Here is an 18,783-nt window from a genome sequence, read left to right as displayed (position 1 = left end):
ACCTTTTAAATGATCAGAAATTATAGAGGTTAACGTGTAGGAATGATCTGAATGCCCTCCAGGACAGCAATGATCTGAATGCCCTCAGGACAGCAAATCTCCTGTGAGTTGGAGGAGCCAAAGCCCAAATCAATCAAAATTCTACTGGTGTGTGTGTGGCCAGCTTAAGACCTCGGTCAGGTTTTGCATGCTGTCTGTGTGGGGAAATTTCTCCAGTGCGCACCCTTCCCCATTATATCCAATATAGTGTGTGTGATTTTATATATATATATCCCCTATATCGTGTGTGTGTGTATCATTTTCTCACAGTTTGCTTGTGTTTTTGGCTGAAGTGGAGCAGTAGAGTGGTGTAGTGTTGGGCTCTGCTGATTCTGGGGGGGAAAATAGAGATGGGTCATTCTCAGATATGCTTTGTAATGCCTAATGGGATGTGTAGTTGTGCCTCAGCTGGAGGGCTGGAGTTTGCCCACCCCTGATGTAGTGCTTCTACTGCACAGTTTTGGTAGATCTAAAGCAGACTAAATAGACATTGCAGATTTTAGATTGCAAGGTTTATGGCCCCCAGGCTCTCCCTGTTGTTGTTTTCATGGTTGGGGGAATCCAGCAATAGAAATGAGATTCCTGGGAGAAGCCGGGAACTATATCGGAATCCCGAGAGATATCAGTGGGGTGATTTACCCTGCCAGCATCTCCAGAAAACTGAAACATAAGTTTTAAGTGGACCAACCATCTATCATCTATAGAGGATTTGTATAGAATTGCACTGTACAATATTGCTGTGCCCCCCTTTCTTCGTACACCCTCACACCCCATATAAGGAGGACTGGCAGTGTTCCCCTGTGGATACAGCCTTGTAAAGAGGGTTCCTTGCACACTGACAGAAAGTGGGGCTGAGAACTATATAAGGGAGAATATCCTGTGTTTGGGTTTGGATCTGTGTGTCCCACACAACTCGCATCCTCCTCAAATTCCTTCTCCTTGTATGGCCAAATCCCAGGCGGGAGGGCAGGCTGGAGAGGGGAAGAGTGTCTTTCCTCATTGGCTGCCCTCCTTCTTTGATTTTTAGGACCCTGGGAAGGCTAATGCAGAACTTCCCTGTGTCCTGATCCACACAGGAGAGCTCTGAGTTGCTGATTTCTCCCTGAGCAGGTAAGAGAGGTCTATAGAACTCCCATATTAACGCTTTGTCCTCTTCTGCCTTGGCACTTGCCGGCTTTGCTCACTGTCTCTGATCACACACCCAGGATGAATACCTTCATCTGCCCCACCCAACCTAACCTTTCTCCTGCCTTTTACTAACATCTAATATAACAGCTTTCATGATCTTTGCCTTCGTAGTTAAGGCTGGTCAAACGTCTGACTGCACTGATGTCATAACATCCAGCAACCTCTCCGAAATGTTGCCAAGAACGGATGGCATCAGCAATATCTTCCTAAAGCTGGCCATACACCAGCAGAAATGTTCGGAACCGTCATTTGATTTTCTAATGGTAAATGGGATCAAGTTGACTATTTTCGACTGTGGGGATGAAAAATTTTTTTTTTTTTGTTAAAAAGTGAAATTCTAACTAATTGTGGTTTTCTTTAAGGAAATCCTATTTCTTCCAAAAATCGAATGTTAAAACCAAACTAGATTAGATTTCAAATGACGTCCATCAAGCCTCTGATGGCGTTATTGAACGTCCTGATGAGATTTTTCGGAGGAACGTTTACGAAAATCTACCAGTGTATGGCCAGCTTTATGATGGTAGTGATAGCTGCTTTTCCTTTTTTCCACTTGATCAGTTTGTTTCATGATTGCAAATTTTGCTGGAATTGTTTATGTAGTATGGGAAAAAATGACAGGAGGAGAATATAATTAAGGTGCCCAGTGGACATACAGTAAAATGATGGTTGCTCAATCTGGCCAATAATGGTTGGATTGGGGAGGGATTAAGTGTATATAGGCGGTGCTAACCTGTGCAGAAACCCTGGTTTGACAGATCTTGGGGCAGGAATTGCTTTGGATCTTATACCTGGGGAAAAGCCCAATACTTGGGGTGTATATGGGGGGAAATATGCATGCTTGGCTAGTTCAGTGCAGTTTATGGCCACAGTCATCCTAAAGGACAATCTTGCTGCAATCTGGTATTTTTGCCCTTTACAAAGCTACTCCTAATATATTAATTTTATTTTTTCCTAATAAAGTTGGGTTTCTGCAGTAGGGCAGTCCTCTGACGATGAGGAGTGTATTTACCCTTGGCAACCAATAGTAATGTGCAGGGCCGGATATCCCACAAGGCCCGGCCTTGGGCAAGCAGGGAATAGAGGGGCAGCAGGGGTATGGAATTCCTATCTCCTGATGCCCGGGACATGCAGTTCCGAGCGCCGGGCGGGTGGTTGTTTTCTACATTTTGCCCTGCTTTGGCCAAGCGGAGCTAAATGTACATCCAGGAAGCTGCCGCTTGTTTTGTACAAGTGATCTCAGCGATGTCACCGAGATCACTTGTATGCGGTCTGCCATTCTCCATTGGGCGGGTAGGGGGACGCATTGAGAAACCTGGCCTTAGGGCAGCAAAGAGAGTAAATCCGGTCCTGGTAATGTGTACTCTAAAATTACTAGAGTGAATTCTGATTGGTTACTGCACCTTGCATAACAGCGTCTTGCCCTTCATTACCGCACAAACCCATCTATGTACATGGATTGTTAATAATGGGTATTTTATGGGAAATTGAATTTGTATGATTCTTATCAATGCAGTGTTGGTGACATAGCCAGGCCAAATGAAGCTAAAAAGCACTAACTGTTCCCATGCACTTACAGTCTAAGCATGGCAGTATAGTTACCAAGCTGTAATGGTTATTATGGGGGTGCTTGTGACAAAAACATTTCTGTTATGCTAGACTTGCATGGCTAGATTTTTGTTATCGAGCCTGGTGTCTGAAAGAAAAAAAATCGGTGTCCTATGTCTATGCTAAACATGTATGGAGGAATATCCATTGCCAGCTATTGTACTGTATTCAGGCAGCTGCAGTACCTGTGGCTGCATGAATATTCAAACAATGACTGCATCTGATAAGATAACTTTCTACTCGGCTCAGTTGATTTTTTTTTTTTTTTTTCCATTTTTGGTGTTAACAGATCCGCCCACAGTTAACATTTTGCCCAATTCAGCAAGAATAGGCCAAAATGTGGGCCACCAACGGCCAGCTTTAATCTAAATCTGTAAGAATAAAGTGGAGCATACTAAGTGGTTCACATATCAGCACTGCAAGCACACCAAGGCCATGGTTAATTGCACTGTGCAATGCATCTACTGTACATTAGAGTGCAGCAGGTAAGTTGGCGCGTCCATTCATTTGAAGGGTACCCCAAACGCACTTCCCGACCGCCTTGAGCTCAACCAGACTGCAACATGTGATACTGCATTACTGTAGGCTGCAGTGTGTTCGGAGGGAAAAAAGGGCATGCACTACTGATTTCAAATGCGTTTTGCACAATTTGCAGCGTGGTTGAGTGCATTGTGGCCAGGAGGTATTTTAATGCATAGTACTCTGCAACACAACTACCATGCGTTTCAGTGAGGCAGGTGCATTGTATCGCCATTCATTTGAATGGCACCCCAAACACACCTCCGGGCCTGAATGAGCTTGACCGCACTACAACGTGCAGTACTGCATTACCTTGCGTTGCGTTTGAAAAAACTGCAACCGCACAACTGTACTACTGTTTTCAACGGCACCCTAAAGTGTTTTGGTGCAGTCAATCGTATGGATGGCAACACAACACACTTGCTGCACTGTAATGCACAGTATGTGTGTTGCAGGGTACCATGAGTTAACGCATAGCCTTGGTGTGAACAGGCCCTGAAGGAACAGCATAAGGCTCTGTTCACACCAAGGCGTATCGAATATGCGCGTTTGTCGCGCGCTTCGTGACAAGCGTTTTTACAGCATATCGCGGTAAAAAAAACGCGCGACAAATGCGTGTTTCCAAGGGCTACTTGGCTGTATCCCAGTGGAAACGCGCGACAAAAACGCTGCAAAGAAGCTCATGTACCTTTTCAGGTGTAGGCCGTTTTGTAGCGCGTTCAGACGAGCTGAAATACGACAAGGTGTGAACCATAGAAAACATGGGGATTTTCATGTTTGAGCATTTTGTAGAGCGTTCATAGAGCATTGACCGCGCTACAAAACATACAGGTGTGAACCAGGCCTTAAACACATAACTTACAGCAGTTTGGATGTGTTTTCTGGGTGCTATCACCACCTTCTGGTGGTTCATCCTATCTGGATGAACACTCTCAGCTCCCTGTGTTTTATATGACTAGTCCTAGCATGTCCCACATCCCACTAAATTAGGGAACTGGAGTTACTAAAACTGGGCATGTACATGGGGATCTTGTGTGTGTGTGTGTGTATGTATGTGTGTATATATATATATAATGTGTGTGTACACATACACGCACGTACACATACACGCACTCATATAGACATTCGGTGCGGATAATCTCAAGAAAACATTCAATAATTACGAATTTCATTTGATTGTAACATTGGATTTTTTTTAGTTTTTCAGAGCAAAACCACATTTTCTGTAAGAATATAATTTGAAAAAAATATTCCACCCTGGTCCTTTTTGATTTTTTTTTTCTCTATTGCTACAGTTGAAACTTCACTCCATGAATGGCATCTGCTTGATGTAGAAAAATAGCAAAAAATATATATTGGAATAGAATATTGTGTGACCTCCAGGAGATCTTAAATCATCTTCACATACATGCAGCCTTATATAGCTTCTCCTAATAAGAGCCTATTATGATAGTCTACAAGAATGTTGCTTTAAGGCACACAGACACAAGTATACAGATAGGTTGAGTTTAGCAAAATGGAGTCGGAAAGAGAAAATGCTTTTCTCACGATTGACGTACAAACAGGCTTTTCTTTTCTTTCTTTTTATGTACTTCTAAAAAGGTATTTCCATTTTGAATAAAGTAGGGGATGGTTAAATCCCTGATATATCATTTGTGTGTTGATGTGCTGGGGCATGGTGTGATCCCAGAGTTCATCCAAGCCCCCTCAAAATTGGAACTGACACTCCCCCCTCCTGGCACAATCAGTGGCAGCAGGCACATTCCTTGCCCTGCAACAACATGTCCTAGGCAATGGAGAAAGCACGCGCTGCAACTGGCATGACTGTTTGGGCCAGGATGGGGTCACAGTTTTGAGTTGGCTTGGAAGAACTCATGCGGACTGGGTTTCCTTAAAGGAGAACTATGGGGTTAGGACTTTTCCCCATAGTTCTCCTTAGGGTAACGGGAGGACACAAACTAGCGTCCTCCTTTTACCCAAAGCTCAGTATACCGTGAGCTGCAGAAATGGATCCTGACAATTATGTCTGGATCCGCCCAGCTGCGTGAGTGACAGCTGGCTTTGTCTCTAGATAGGCAGGTGCCAGCTATCACTCATGCAGCTGGGCGGATCCAGACATAATACCCGCCCCCTCCCCCGTCCGTTCCGCCAGACAGCGCTGGAGGATCGGACAGGGGAGTGGAGAATCCAGTCACTCCCCTGTCACGGCTCTCTGCAGTGACAGAATCGAGAAGTGAGCGAACGCCGGAATGTGTTCGCTCACTTACCGATCTACTGAGCCGACCTGTGACCGTTTCATTGTCACTGGCCGGCTCAGATTATGAGGCTGAGTGAAAAGCACTCGCCTCATAATTCTCCTTTTTAATTCTCCTTTTAAGTCCATTCACACAGCATTACCGCCGCTAGATGGAGCCAAGGAGCATAGGAATTTCCTGCGCTCCTCGGCTCCATCTAGTGGTGGGAATATTGTGCGAACGGTATTCACACAGCATAATAGCTAAAGCTTATATAGCGGCATCTTTTAGTTATTTTCTGGAGTGCTGGTTAGTTTTTGATGGTTTTGAAAAGCGGGGACATTTTTCAAGAACAAATGTGAAATAATTGGATGCCTCCATCTGATTTGATAGTTATATTAGTTGAGCGCAATACCCAGATCAACTATTGGCCATGTTGTTTACCAGTATGTGCCTGCGACTGGGAACCATACTGTATTTGTGAAGGACACCCAAGACTTTTTGGAGTTTCTATTGTGGATGAATCGTCCACATTGCATGCAACATTTCCATATGCATTGCAACCAAATTCACAAAAGCCTTTTGTGTAATACTGTTTTGGGTGTCAACTAATGCAGTGTTTCATTACATACATGCTACAGGCACAAATTAAATTGCAGGTTCAATGAACTTCTGGGTACTTGCAGTGAAAATTCTTAATATTAAAATCACAAAGAACATATTTGGTATGGTTGACAAGTCTCTCCTGCTGTAACCATAACCTCACGTCATTGGAGTCTGTTGTTATGGTGAGTTCCATTTTATAATTATGAAGACATTTTTATATCCGTGAGCCAAATGGCTACAAACACAGCTGATGAACATGCATAATTGTCATTAGACACTATTTTGATCCAGACAACATGGCCTCTAGCATCGTGAGGAGCAGGGCTGTTTTTTGCCCCATGAGGCAGAGGGGGGCTTTTGGATGGGTGCTGATGGTGCACGTTCCAGGGGAGTGGCGGTAAAGGGGATCACTGGCGGTGAACGTTACCGGGAGGGGGCACGGGTGATGCAGGATACCTCTGGCTCCGGCATTGTTCAGCATCCCGCCCAACTCACTGACATCACTGATTGCCAAGAGCTGCTCAGCTCCTGGCAACCAGTGCCATCAGTTAACTGGGTGGGACTCCAGACGCAGCGTCACAGGTTCCCAAGAGCTCTTAGCATCAAGCATTGCTCTCTATTGTGGTCTGTGTCAGTTTACCAAGGAGGTGATACGTGTCCCTGGTGGTCAGTAGTCTTCTTTGACGTGACTTAATGACCAAGGACACAGAGAACCACTGATCTAAAATATACTGAACTTACCCTCACTTTCCGAACAAGCCCAATACTTTCCTCTGCTCCATAGCTAAATACTCTATATCTCCTACTTTCATCATTTGGGAAGAATCCTGGCAGGTCCTGGTGCTCAGTTGACTGGTGCAAGGATAGGACAATTTCTCCAACCTTGCCATCCTTGGGGAGATATCTACCGGGCTACAGCCAATCTTTTTCTGCTGCTTCCTGAAATGTAACATCATTATAAACACACACAGAGTTGCTATCAAACAGGAGATGAATATGCGGATAAAGATAATCAGATTCCAAGTGGAAACAAGCCAAGCAACTTTTTGTTTTACAAATATTTGGTAGTATAGGCAGTTTAAAAGGGCAGAGGCAGATTGTCCTTATAATTTTCCCATATGTACCCAGTGTTTGTAAAGAGGAATTACCTCCACTAGATGTCCAGTCAGAAGTTTTTCTTTCTGAACGGCACTAGAAAAATATGTAGAAGTATAAACTGTTTTTTCAAGTATGGCTGGGGTCACCACAAAGCCTCTGATGAATGATCCAGGCAGATAAAAATACCCATTGACTCAAACACTGAGATGAAGCAGAGATGATTTTTCAAGTTTCATTTTCCTATAATACCCGCCATGCTGTGTGAATGAACCTTCTTGTATACTTCTGGTCACAAGTGTTGACTCTAGCAACTGGGTAGTAGGGAAGAACTGGGCTGGGGTGTAGGTGGCATTTGTCTCCCTTGCTAGTAACCGTAAGATATGTTTGCCTGGTGGCCCTAAGTGGAGATTCTTCACCTTTCAGATATTGATCAGTGGGGACCCACAGTCCATGATGCATTATACATCTTCAAAATCCCCATTTAAACCTGTGATTTACAATGCCTGGCAGAGGTAAGTCTTCCAGCACCAACTTCTTTTGCAGCTCTAAGATGTTATGCAACCGAATGTCTAGAGCCTAAAAGGAAGCGGATGTTGGGAGATATTTTCTATAAATCATGTAATTTTAATTACCCACAATTCACTATGCTCCCCAATCACTGTGGCATTATGGCACACTTTGTATGGTGCACTTTCTGTTGCTTGCATGAATGGACCGTTGGTTGTATTTTCCCCCGGTCTCGGAATCTAGTATTTTCCAAAAGAGATCAATAAATCTTCAATGGCAGCCCCATACTTCTCAAATGACAGTCACTTTCAAAAAAAATTATATACATTCAGTATAAGTACCGGAATTTGTCTTTTTATATTCCCTTTCAGTAATCTGCTGCTCAGACCCAGACTGGAGAAGGACAAGCATTGTTCAACAGTCAGGGCTCTTTTGCATGGCTCTGCGCTGTCAGTCGACCACTGTAAACATACCTACAGGAAAGCAGAGCAAAGGGATGACGTTCTGTATCTGCTTCAGCTCTTTAACCCAATCAAGAGCCTGGGGGGCGGGAAGAAGACCACAACACTGTGGTGTGAACTGTGCCCATCCGTGACAAGGCAAATTGCCTTGTCTTGTGTTGGGGCTGCGCTGGAAAAAACGGCCAGCGCAGCCCCAATGCATCTGGAAGGAATTGGATGTAACTGTAACACTGAGAATGTGTATTTTAATTGTGTATATGGCTGTCTGGTCTGAGTTAATAAATTTGTGCCTTTTCTGAGGTCCCCAGAAACAGGTACTGATATGTGCCCTTTAGGGGATGATTCACCTTCATGTCAAAACCTACTGCATTTCTGGAGCTATGGTGACAGTTGTGTTTGTATGGTACTATGACCCTTTCTTCTGCTCCATAGCAGATTAATGGTTTAGACTTACTTTATGGAAGATTTTTCCAATATGCAAGAATAAGCACCTTTGACCGCTAAAGGTGCAGGTTATCACCACCTAGGTGGTCATTAATTGCGAGCAATGCTTGCATTTGGCAACATTGCTTGTAGTTATCATAATTTTTATGACCTCCCAGTGTTCTACAATGAATTAAATGCAAATTAGTACATATCTGCAAACATTACAGAGCAAGGAAGTAAAGGTTTTCAAAACATACTTTAGAATTGTACTTCTGAAATAAGAATTGCTTTTTTGTCGTTTTATTACTTGGATGTATTATTATTTAATATAAAAATAGAGCAAATAAAAAAAAAGGAGCTGTCACCCTTTACCACCTATTAGGTTCATTGTCAAATCTGCACTACAAGTTAAAAGTTGGGATGTGATTTGCTAAGTCCCATGTCTCACTTCAGTCCTCATTTATGGCAATGCTCTCTTGTTGGCCAAACCATTGAGGCTAGGTTCACACCTAGGTGACACCTCACCGCGTGGCAATCCTGCACGATTCCGCACGGATTGCTGCGTGGTCAGGAGTGGCCATGGTGTGAACCGATCGCGCTGTGGGTGCCATTATTTTCTAATGGCACCCCTGTCGAACTGGGCGGATCGCACGGTTTCCCGTTGCGATTCCGCCCATGCTTCTGATCACGGGCGCTCGTCGTGTATGGCAAAACAAAAGGTAATTCTACCTTTTTTTTCTGCGATTGCTGCGCGGATGTCACCCCATTGAAATCAATGGGGCCCTGCATGGATCGCTGCCTGCATTGTACAGGGCCGCACGATCCCGGGACGTGCGTCCCGGGTGTCATGCAGTGTAGTGCAGGTGTGCACCTAGCCTGAGGTGTTGCTCCGTCATACAATCAACTTTAAATTCTGAGAGTAGATTCCATTGGAGAAAGGGGAATTTGCATTTTACTGGTTCTGCAGCAGCAGATCCGCTCATATGACATGGCCTCTAGAGGGAACTCCATACTTCCTACCACCCTGTCTAGGACAGCGGAAGGTTTCGGTAAAGGAAGATCACGAAGGACAGTACAGTTTTTATTATTTTATTACTTTGAGATTCTTGTCACGGTTGTAAATAACAGAATGAGAGGTGAATTTCCTTTCTTTGCAAACAACTGGAATGACTCCTATTCTAGCAATCTATAGTGTTTGGAAGAGAGAATCTGTAAAAAATAACTATTAAAAATGGTGAAAAAACTAGCCAACGTAAGAAGAGGATGAGATAACTTAAATAATGAAATAAGGAATAATCATTAAAACAAAAATATGTACCACACAATGTTGACTTTGCACTAAGCTCTTATTCTAGCTGAAGCAATAAGGCTGTTGTTGATTTTGAACACGACGTCATTAGATTTACATTAACCACAGCAGAGAACCAAATTCTTGTTACAAGCCTATAATATATTTTCATGACAGGTTTCCTTTAAAGGAAGTATATTAACGGAGCTCTTCCCTTTAGAGAGGCATTCCTGTCCCACTAAATGGGAAGCGTATGTAATGACCATATGTGGCTGTCCTATGTAGCAATATAATTAAAAGTAAGCTTTAAATATTATTTACCTTTTTTATGCTGAATAATTCACATATATATCTAAAAATGATATTAGATTAATTTTAATTGGTTTTCTCAATAGAAATGTGAACGTTGCTAGCACACAAAGGTGGAAGGTGAATGTAGACAATAGTTAGCAGCCTATACATTCATGGTAACAGAACTGGAAAACAATTATTATATTTTTGGTGTTTGGACTGATTTTGTTCCTGGTCTAGGAAAATCCAGCTCGGGTCCTCAAGGAGAGTCATTTGGGAGATCTGTTTTGTTGCAAAGGCATAACAGCCTATCACCCAAGGTGGAATCACCTGAGTGGAAGTGACCACTTCCCTTGTTGCGCATCGCTCAGTCGATGGCATGGAACACTGCAGAATCTGATTTTACTAGATAAGGAGCAGACATATAGGAGAAGATACGTTGTCGATTTGTGATCTTGTCAACAGCAACAGGCTTGCTGCTGCTACATGGCCCTACTTTTTTTGCCAGATGAGGAACATCTATTATTAACAACAAACTTTCCAATTATTACAAAACTTACACCCCATAATCAACTTTTGGAGCTTTAAAAAGTATAAATGTAAGACTGCTAGCCAATTTCACCCACATCAGGTCACATATGTTATGCATTTGGGTACAAGCAGATGACATCTGGTGACCATTTTTCGATAAGATGTTAATAATCCAGGTTGGATTTTCTTCGACTTTTTTGTTTCTCCTGAGAGAAGACGGTCAATGGGATGTCTTTTTTAAATGTAGTGCCTGGTGAATAAACATATATAAGCTTGGGTAGGGATGCACTAGATACTAGTATCGGTGCATCCCTACCTCCCTACTCGTACTTGCCCAAATGATCAGATACTTACCCCCTATAATGGAACTTCCTCTCAGAAGAAGATCTCCTCTGACCAGCAGTGCCGCGATTGAACATGGAGCCGGCTTCCCGGCCAATCAGGGAGCCTGGCGGCAGGTAATGACTCGCCGCCCGGCTTCCTGATTGGTTAGGAAACCGGCTCTATGTTGTTTGGGCAGCACGATGCTGATTGGCAGGGGAAGCTGGCTTCAAGCTAGCGGAAATACTGTTATCGGTACTCAGTATTGGCGAGTAGCGAAAGATAAATATCGGTACTCGATACCGAGAAACCGGTATCGGTGCGTCCCTAGGCTTGGGTGATACAAGCTTGTATATTCATACATAGGTTATTTGAAAGAAAAGGTTGTTCAATACTCAGTTTCTCTATTGAATGGAAAATAGTTTTACTGAAACCTGGTGCTGAAATCTGTACCAAACACTGCTTTGACATGTATGCATGTAATCCGCAGGCTCCCATCATCCCGCCACCATGTCCAGCAAAAAGACCAAGGCGAAGACTACCAAGAAGCGTCCCCAGAGGGCGACTTCCAATGTATTTGCTATGTTTGATCAGTCCCAAATCCAAGAATTCAAGGAAGCTTTTAATATGATCGACCAGAATCGGGATGGTTTTATTGACAAGGAGGATCTTCATGACATGCTGGCCTCCATGGGTATGTAAAGTTGTTTATTTAGACAACATTTGCTCAACATGTATGTTTTTACTAAGCAATCACATAAAATAAAGCTAGTTTGTTATGGTTTTGCTAGCTGTACAATAACTAAGTGGCAGCTGGGTACTCTATGAATTGTGACGCAACTCCTAAGAAAAATATTCTTTCATTGCACATAGACTGAAACAGGGTTGGATTCTACTTCTGTATCATTAAAGCCAAACTGAATTTTTAGTTTAATGCCATAGTTCACCCTTTGGAAAAAATATCTGCATGCACACATGAAAGAGAAACTGCATTTATTATTTTTTTGCATTGAAGTGTGCAAAGCATTGCAACTGCGATCAGTGGATCAGGGCTGCCATGCTCAAGTTCCTGCAGACTGTTCCTCTAGCCCCAGTTCTGTACAGAGGTATTGATCTTTGATTATGCGGCTGAAGGAAGTAACCAATGATCATGTGCAGTGGCAGGTGGAGCCCCACACAGCCACCCCACATAAAGTAAAAAATAGTACTTACCAGAACCCCATGATTCTGGTATGTGGGGGGCTGTTTGAGGGTGGGTGCTTGGGAATGTGCTATGTTTTATGTTGCACCCCAATTATAGGTGTGGCATGAAACATGCTATAAAATGTGTAGTATGCATTTAAATCAATCGCAGGTGACTCCAAACAAAAGGTGTTCAAAGCAAAATATGTTTAGAGAAAAATTATTATTTACCTTTTATAGATCTTTAGTTATCACTAGAGGGATCACCAACAGGGGAGAGGAGGTCCTGATTCCCCTATACGTTTGTACCTGGATGACATACATGTGTCATCAAACTGAATTTGCTTCATGTTTAAATGGTGTGCTGGTGACATTCTTGGACTTCCTGGTATAGGGTGACAACGTTCTGTCTCGCAACTTAGCGACTGGGTAGTCATTCTGTCACAATGGAGATTACAAGTGGTTGTTTCAACACACATTACACAGGTGTGGACCACACCATCAGGAAACATGGCCAGAAATGTCATGCACCCATCAATGGAGTATGTACATGGACAAAAAGTGGCTGCACAGGGGCTACAGGAAGTCAGCAATGTATCAAAAGATGAAAATAACTAATTAATTTTAAAAAAGACAAGTGCCTTTGATACACATCACTTTTAACAAACTAAATTATATTCCATGAGGGTTTACATTTATTTTAAAAATGTCTTTTTTCTTTTTTTTTTTATCTAGGTAAAAACCCCTCTGATGAATATTTGGAAGCGATGATGAGTGAAGCCCCAGGTCCTATCAATTTTACCATGTTCCTGACCATGTTTGGAGAAAAGCTTAATGGTACTGACCCAGAAGATGTCATCAGGAATGCATTTGCCTGCTTTGATGAAGAGGCCACAGGTACAAGGAATCTCGCCTAGTAATAGGGGTTAAAAAATGGGACGGCAATACAATCTGCAACTAATCGTTTTCTATGGGAACTGTTGGCAGCACGTAGCCTGACTCCATTCATTTTTGCAATAGAAAGCTAGTTAAAGGTGGCTGAATTTTCTTGTAAATTGACATTTAAATGGCCAGCATAGACATCAGTTATTTGCTACCACTTTCATTCCACTGGAAATTACAAATACAATTTTAAAAGTAAGGGCCATAAGCTAAGAAATCTGCCACCCACAAGTCCAAGGCTCTGTTCACACGTTAGCGGTTTTCCACGAGTTTTCGAATTGTGCAACGCACAAAAACAAATACATTCCAATGTAGCTTGTTCATACCTGTGCGGCATGAAAATGCACATTGTGCAAAAAGTACAGGTGCGATCTTCTGGGCTATAGTAGTAGCCCGCAAACCAGCAGAAGCCAGGTATAGGTTAAAATATGCGCCTTTTCGTGCCGCACATTCATTGGAAAACTGCGCTAAATTTCAAACTGCTTTGTTTAAACGGAGCTTTGTGCACCACCAGAATTCAGTCAACTGTGAAGTCAAAACTGTCCATGAAATGTGCAAGTTTTAATTTGTTTTTTTTATTTTGATCAGACGTTCCATATATTCACAGGCTGCAATTTGAAAATTTGAAGAACTCCGGGCACAAATGTTATTAACCCTTGCAGTGGGGCTACCCCCTTACTGCAAGATTTGACTGTTCGTTTTTTTGCCTACAGTTAAAAAAAAAAAAAGTTATACTCACCCGATCCTCCGAGGCATCCGTCTCTTAGACCGGTCCCTTGAGTGCATCGCCCCCCTCCTCTAGGAATCCTCTAGTTATCATGTCAAATGCCGTGCATGAGACATGAGGACGCCAAGGGACATTGCGTCACTTCAGCAGAGGAGGAGACAGGCAGGAGGGAGCGCTGCAGGCTCCGAGGTTCAGGGAAGTATAACTTTTTTCCTCCCCTCCCTTCCCTCCCTTGTAGAATGCACAATCTGTATGATTTGGTAGTTGCCTAACAAAAAAAGAAGCGATTGGAACACTAAACAATGATTCATAAAAGACGTCCTTAATTGGCACCCTGCAGATAAAATCAACTTGCAAGTGGTCCTGCTCATGGCATCTGTGATCAGGGCTCAGATGGTTTCAAACATGTTCACCTTTTTCTTTTGGCAATTGCCAGAGAGTCATTCATGGATTGTAGCCCAATGTGCTTATTGCGGCTTTTTCTAGTTTACTGCAACCATATTTATGCCAAAGGAGCAACTTGACAGTCGGTCAACTACTATTTGCAGGGAGGGGATAGCAATGGCAACCTTCATATTATCTTAGTACTGATTTCCTTCCAAGCATGCAAGCCACTGCTAAACCCAAAAACAAATCTGTAATATATTGAAGCTTGCTGACCCTTAAATAAGGTGGCTGCATTTGTTTTCTTATATTCCTATATGTATTTTAAAAGCTTATTGCTTGCAGAGCTCATCAGCTCAAGCTAAAATTAGGGATGCATCGATACTGATGCTAGCACTCTTACTCGCCCAAATGCTCCAATACTTTCGATAGATGAACTTTCAGTCAGAGGGAGATCTCGGGTTGCCCTGCTGCAAGGGTAAGTCTATTTGCCAGAGTTTTTCTTTAACAGACCAAAAATTTACTATAAGAAAAGTTCTTTGTTAGGGTTTATATACCTTTTTTTAAGCAAGGATGCACCGATACCAAGTATTTGGGCCAGTACTCGTTCTGGCCCAAATTCTCTACTTCCGATACCGGAAATTCCCTCTGACAGGCAGTGCTGAGGAAGTATGGAGCCGGCTTCATTTCCAATTATGAAGCTGGGCGGTGGGTTATGACCCGTCTCCTGTCTTCCTGATTGGCTAGGAAGCCGGCTTCACTTGTTGCTAGGCAGCCTGGCTTCCTAACTAATCAGGAAGACAGACAGCACCTCATAACTTGCCGCCCGGCTTCCTGATTGGTCAGGAAGCCAGGCAGCCTCAGCAAGTGAAGCCGGAGTTCTTTTGCTAGAACACCAGCTTCACAGGCAATCAGGAAGCCGGGCGACAGGTCATGATCCGCCACCCGACCTTCTGATAATCGGGACACACGGCACCGGTACTCTGTATCGGCGAGTATTGAAAAAAAATATCAGTACTCTACACTGAAAAACCGGTATCAGTGCATCCCTAGTGTAAATGACTTATGCAGTCACTCATCCCTTATTGGCCAGCTTAGTCTCAACTGTCAGTCAGGTAAACCAAGAAATAAAGCAGGCTTCTGCACTGTCTCTTTAGCTAACCCATAAATGGAATCATTTATCAAGTATTCAATTCTTATTTGAAAAGCAAAGACTGCGTATATTTGGTATAAAAATACATCAAAACATTTGGAAAAGCTTTATACATTTTTGCCCAACTTCAGACTTTTTGTAAAAGTTTCTTTATTCCAGTAGTCTTTAGTCCGGCCATAAGACTTTGCAGGATCCTCGTCTTCCTGCAGTGGCAGACCTCAATGATGCGGAGAATGCCACTATTCTAGAGAGACCAGGGTGGTTTGCTGAACAACACTCAGTGATATGCATCCTGGAACAGGAGCAGCCAGGACTGCTGGAGCATGTGGAATGCAGTGTTAGAGCATGGGGAGGACAATTACTACTTTGGGACCTTTTCTTGCTCATACTGAACGGTCATAGTATTGTCCACCTAGTTTTCCTCTCATTTGACCGTCTGCTAACAATAAAGCACACTCTGCCTCTGAATCCTTGTACAATGAGCCTCCACACTTGAGATGCTCAACCATGTCAACGCTTTTTCCTCTTCAGGTTTCATCCATGAAGACCATTTACGTGAGCTGCTTACCACGATGGGTGATCGCTTTACAGACGAGGAAGTAGATGAGATGTATAGAGAAGCACCGATTGACAAAAAAGGCAACTTTAACTATGTGGAGTTCACCCGCATTCTGAAACACGGAGCCAAAGACAAGGATGACTAAGAAGACCAAAGATTATTGTGAAGATGGAAGAGCCTAGGTTCTGCAGTCAGGGAAGTTTGTGTCCTGTTTACCTCAGCAGCACCCTTCCTTCCCTTTCTGCAGTCACCGGCAGCTTTCTGTGAGAGGCCCTGTAGAGAGAAGATCCACATTTGTGACCACATTTAATTCCACTCTAGATGAGATCATTTGGGCAGTCTACAGGAAAAAACCGAGTGATTAGAATTGAAAGTCCATGTTTGATTCTGAATGTGACGATTAATCAGAACTGCCACCTGTAATTACCTATTAAGGCCAGGCCTCTGTAGGTGTCCACAGCTGCTTCCCACAGAGGCTCTATCAGGAACTTGCTTGTAGAAAAATATGACTTTGACAAGACCACTGCCCAGTGATATTACATCAGCCACTCAAATATGAAGAAGTCTTAATAATATATAACATAATAAAGAAAATGATTTATTAACATGAGAACGTGTGTGTGTGTGTGTGTCTATACATGCCTATTCACAGGCGCATGTTTAGACTAGGGATGCACCGAAACCGAAACTAGTATCGGTGCCGATTATTTGGGCTCGTACTCGCCCAAATGCTCCAATGCCTAGCCTGATACTTACGGCATCAGGAAGCCGGGCAGCGAGTCATTATACGCTGCCCGGCTTCCTGATTGGCCGGGAAACGGGCTCCATGCTCCCTCGTCACTTGTGGTCAATCAGGAAGCCAGGTGCCGTGTAATGATGCGGCACCCGGCTTTCTGATTAGCCAGGAAGCTTGCTTCATGCTCCCTCATCACCTCATGACGAGGGAGCATGGAGCCGGCTTCCCGGCCAATCAGGAAGCTGGGCTCCACATCATTACACGGTGCCCGGCTTCCTGATTGGCCAGAAAGCCGGCTCTATGCTTTTTGTCACCTAGTGACAACAAGCATGGGGACGGCTTCCCTGCTAATCGGGAAGCCGGGTGGCGAGTCTATACACGGCGCCTGGCTTCCTTTATCGGATGTCTGGTATCGGTATTCGATATCGGAGAGTACCGGAAAAAAATATCGATACTCGTACTTGATACCGAAATACTGGTATCGGTGTATTCCTAGTTTAGACCTTTTATACAAGTCCAGCTTATAAGTTGGATATACGAGTTGGAGTGTGTTTTGTGGGTTATTTGCTGGACCTAGACCCTGCTGCCATTGCAGTTGCTTGCAGTACATGCAAAATACACATGAAATGTTTCCATGTGCTGACAATATTAATTTATAATGGATCCTCAGTAAAGTCCCAGACCCTGTATTCATCTGCACCCATATAGATCTACCATCATGCATACTTTATACTTTTTATGCAACTACCAAACCAAAGTGAAAATACACTGCCTTCCAAAAATAAAGCCACACACTCTTATATTGCTTTTAACTTTGATTACGGCACGCATTCGCCATGGCATCGTTTTAAAAGGCTTGTGCAATGTCATAACATTTATTTCCGTCCAGAGTTGCATTCATTTTTCACTAATATCTTGTAGTGATGATGGGTGAAAAAATCCATTGATGGAAAAAAATGGTCATTTAGTCAATTCAGGTATGCAGCTGAACTCATTTTCTGGGGACATAACATATGAAACATATTAATCAGTGCAGTAAATATCCAGTGGAAGGCTCTTTCTTATTGCTTAGCTAAATCCAGGTGGTGACTTTTTTTTTGGGCCAGGCAGTGTAATTAGAGCAGCCATACACATACAGTAAGTTAGTGGTTGTATGTGCCGACATTACTGTCCTCCAGTATGCTTCTTAGCAAGGCTCTACTTTAACACTAAGCTCAGCTGAGCAGTCATGTTTATGCCTACTTATAATGATATGCATTGCTAACATCCCTCATTAATGATCATTTTCTAGAAACTATTTTCCATCCTATTGGAAGATCTGTTTACTCAATTTGACAGGTTTTTCAGTTGTCTTGCAATTGTTTGTGCATACATTTTATTTGCTGTGCAAGTCATCATTATTAGAGATGCACCAATACTGGTTTTTCAGTAACGAGTACCAATATATTTTGTTGGTACTTACCGATACCGGAAGTCCCATTTAAGGAAGCCGGGCGGCGTGTAATGACTCTGCGCCCAACTTCCTTATTAACGGGTATCAGGAAGCTGGGCGATCATTATACGCCGCCTGGCTTCCTGATTGGCCCTGGAAGCCGGCTCGATGCTCCCTTGTCACCAGCCGGCTTTATGCACCCAGTCATCTTGTGTTGAGGGAGCATGGAGCCGACTTTCTGGCCAATCAGGAAGCCGGGGGGTGGTAATGACTCGCAGCCAGGCTTCCTGATTGGACAGCTTCCAGACTAATCAGGTAACCGGGCAGTGAATCATTAAACAACGCCCGGATTCCTAATTGGCTGGGAAGCCGGCTCCATGTTCCCGCATGGAGCCGTCTTCCCAGCAAATCAGGGAGTCGGGCGGCATGTAATGACTCGCCGCCCAGCTTCCTGATCATGGAAGTTCGGGTATCGGGATAAGCGTCGGGAGCGTTTGGGCTAGTACGAGCACTCTCCCAAATACTCAGTATCGGCACCGATACTAGTATCGGTG

The 18,783-nt window shown here is 43.4% G+C and overlaps 1 protein-coding gene across 2 annotated transcripts in view; it reads left to right on the top strand.

The window, feature by feature from the left end:
- The window catches only part of MYL9 (myosin light chain 9), a 27,012-nt gene extending 10,587 nt beyond the window's left edge, over positions 1-16,425 (top strand). Inside the window, exons 1-4 of one of the 2 annotated variants that reach the window (XM_018557685.1) lie at positions 1,040-1,149; positions 11,605-11,808; positions 13,032-13,193; positions 16,034-16,425. In XM_018557685.1, the coding sequence (XP_018413187.1) occupies positions 11,625-11,808; positions 13,032-13,193; positions 16,034-16,206 (519 nt within the window). In that variant the 5' untranslated portion in view covers positions 1,040-1,149; positions 11,605-11,624 and the 3' untranslated portion in view covers positions 16,207-16,425. Of the gene's footprint in view, positions 1-1,039; positions 1,150-11,604; positions 11,809-13,031; positions 13,194-16,033 lie in introns of those variants that run through there. The other variant, XM_018557686.1, reaches the window with a different exon arrangement.
- The last annotated feature ends 2,358 nt before the right edge of the window (positions 16,426-18,783 follow it).

This window comes from Nanorana parkeri, unplaced genomic scaffold (genome assembly GCF_000935625.1).
Source record: "Nanorana parkeri isolate BGI_ZX_2015 unplaced genomic scaffold, ASM93562v1 scaffold295, whole genome shotgun sequence".
In the NCBI taxonomy this organism is placed as follows: domain Eukaryota; kingdom Metazoa; phylum Chordata; class Amphibia; order Anura; family Dicroglossidae; genus Nanorana; species Nanorana parkeri.
This window is presented reverse-complemented; position numbering and strand designations above follow the sequence as displayed.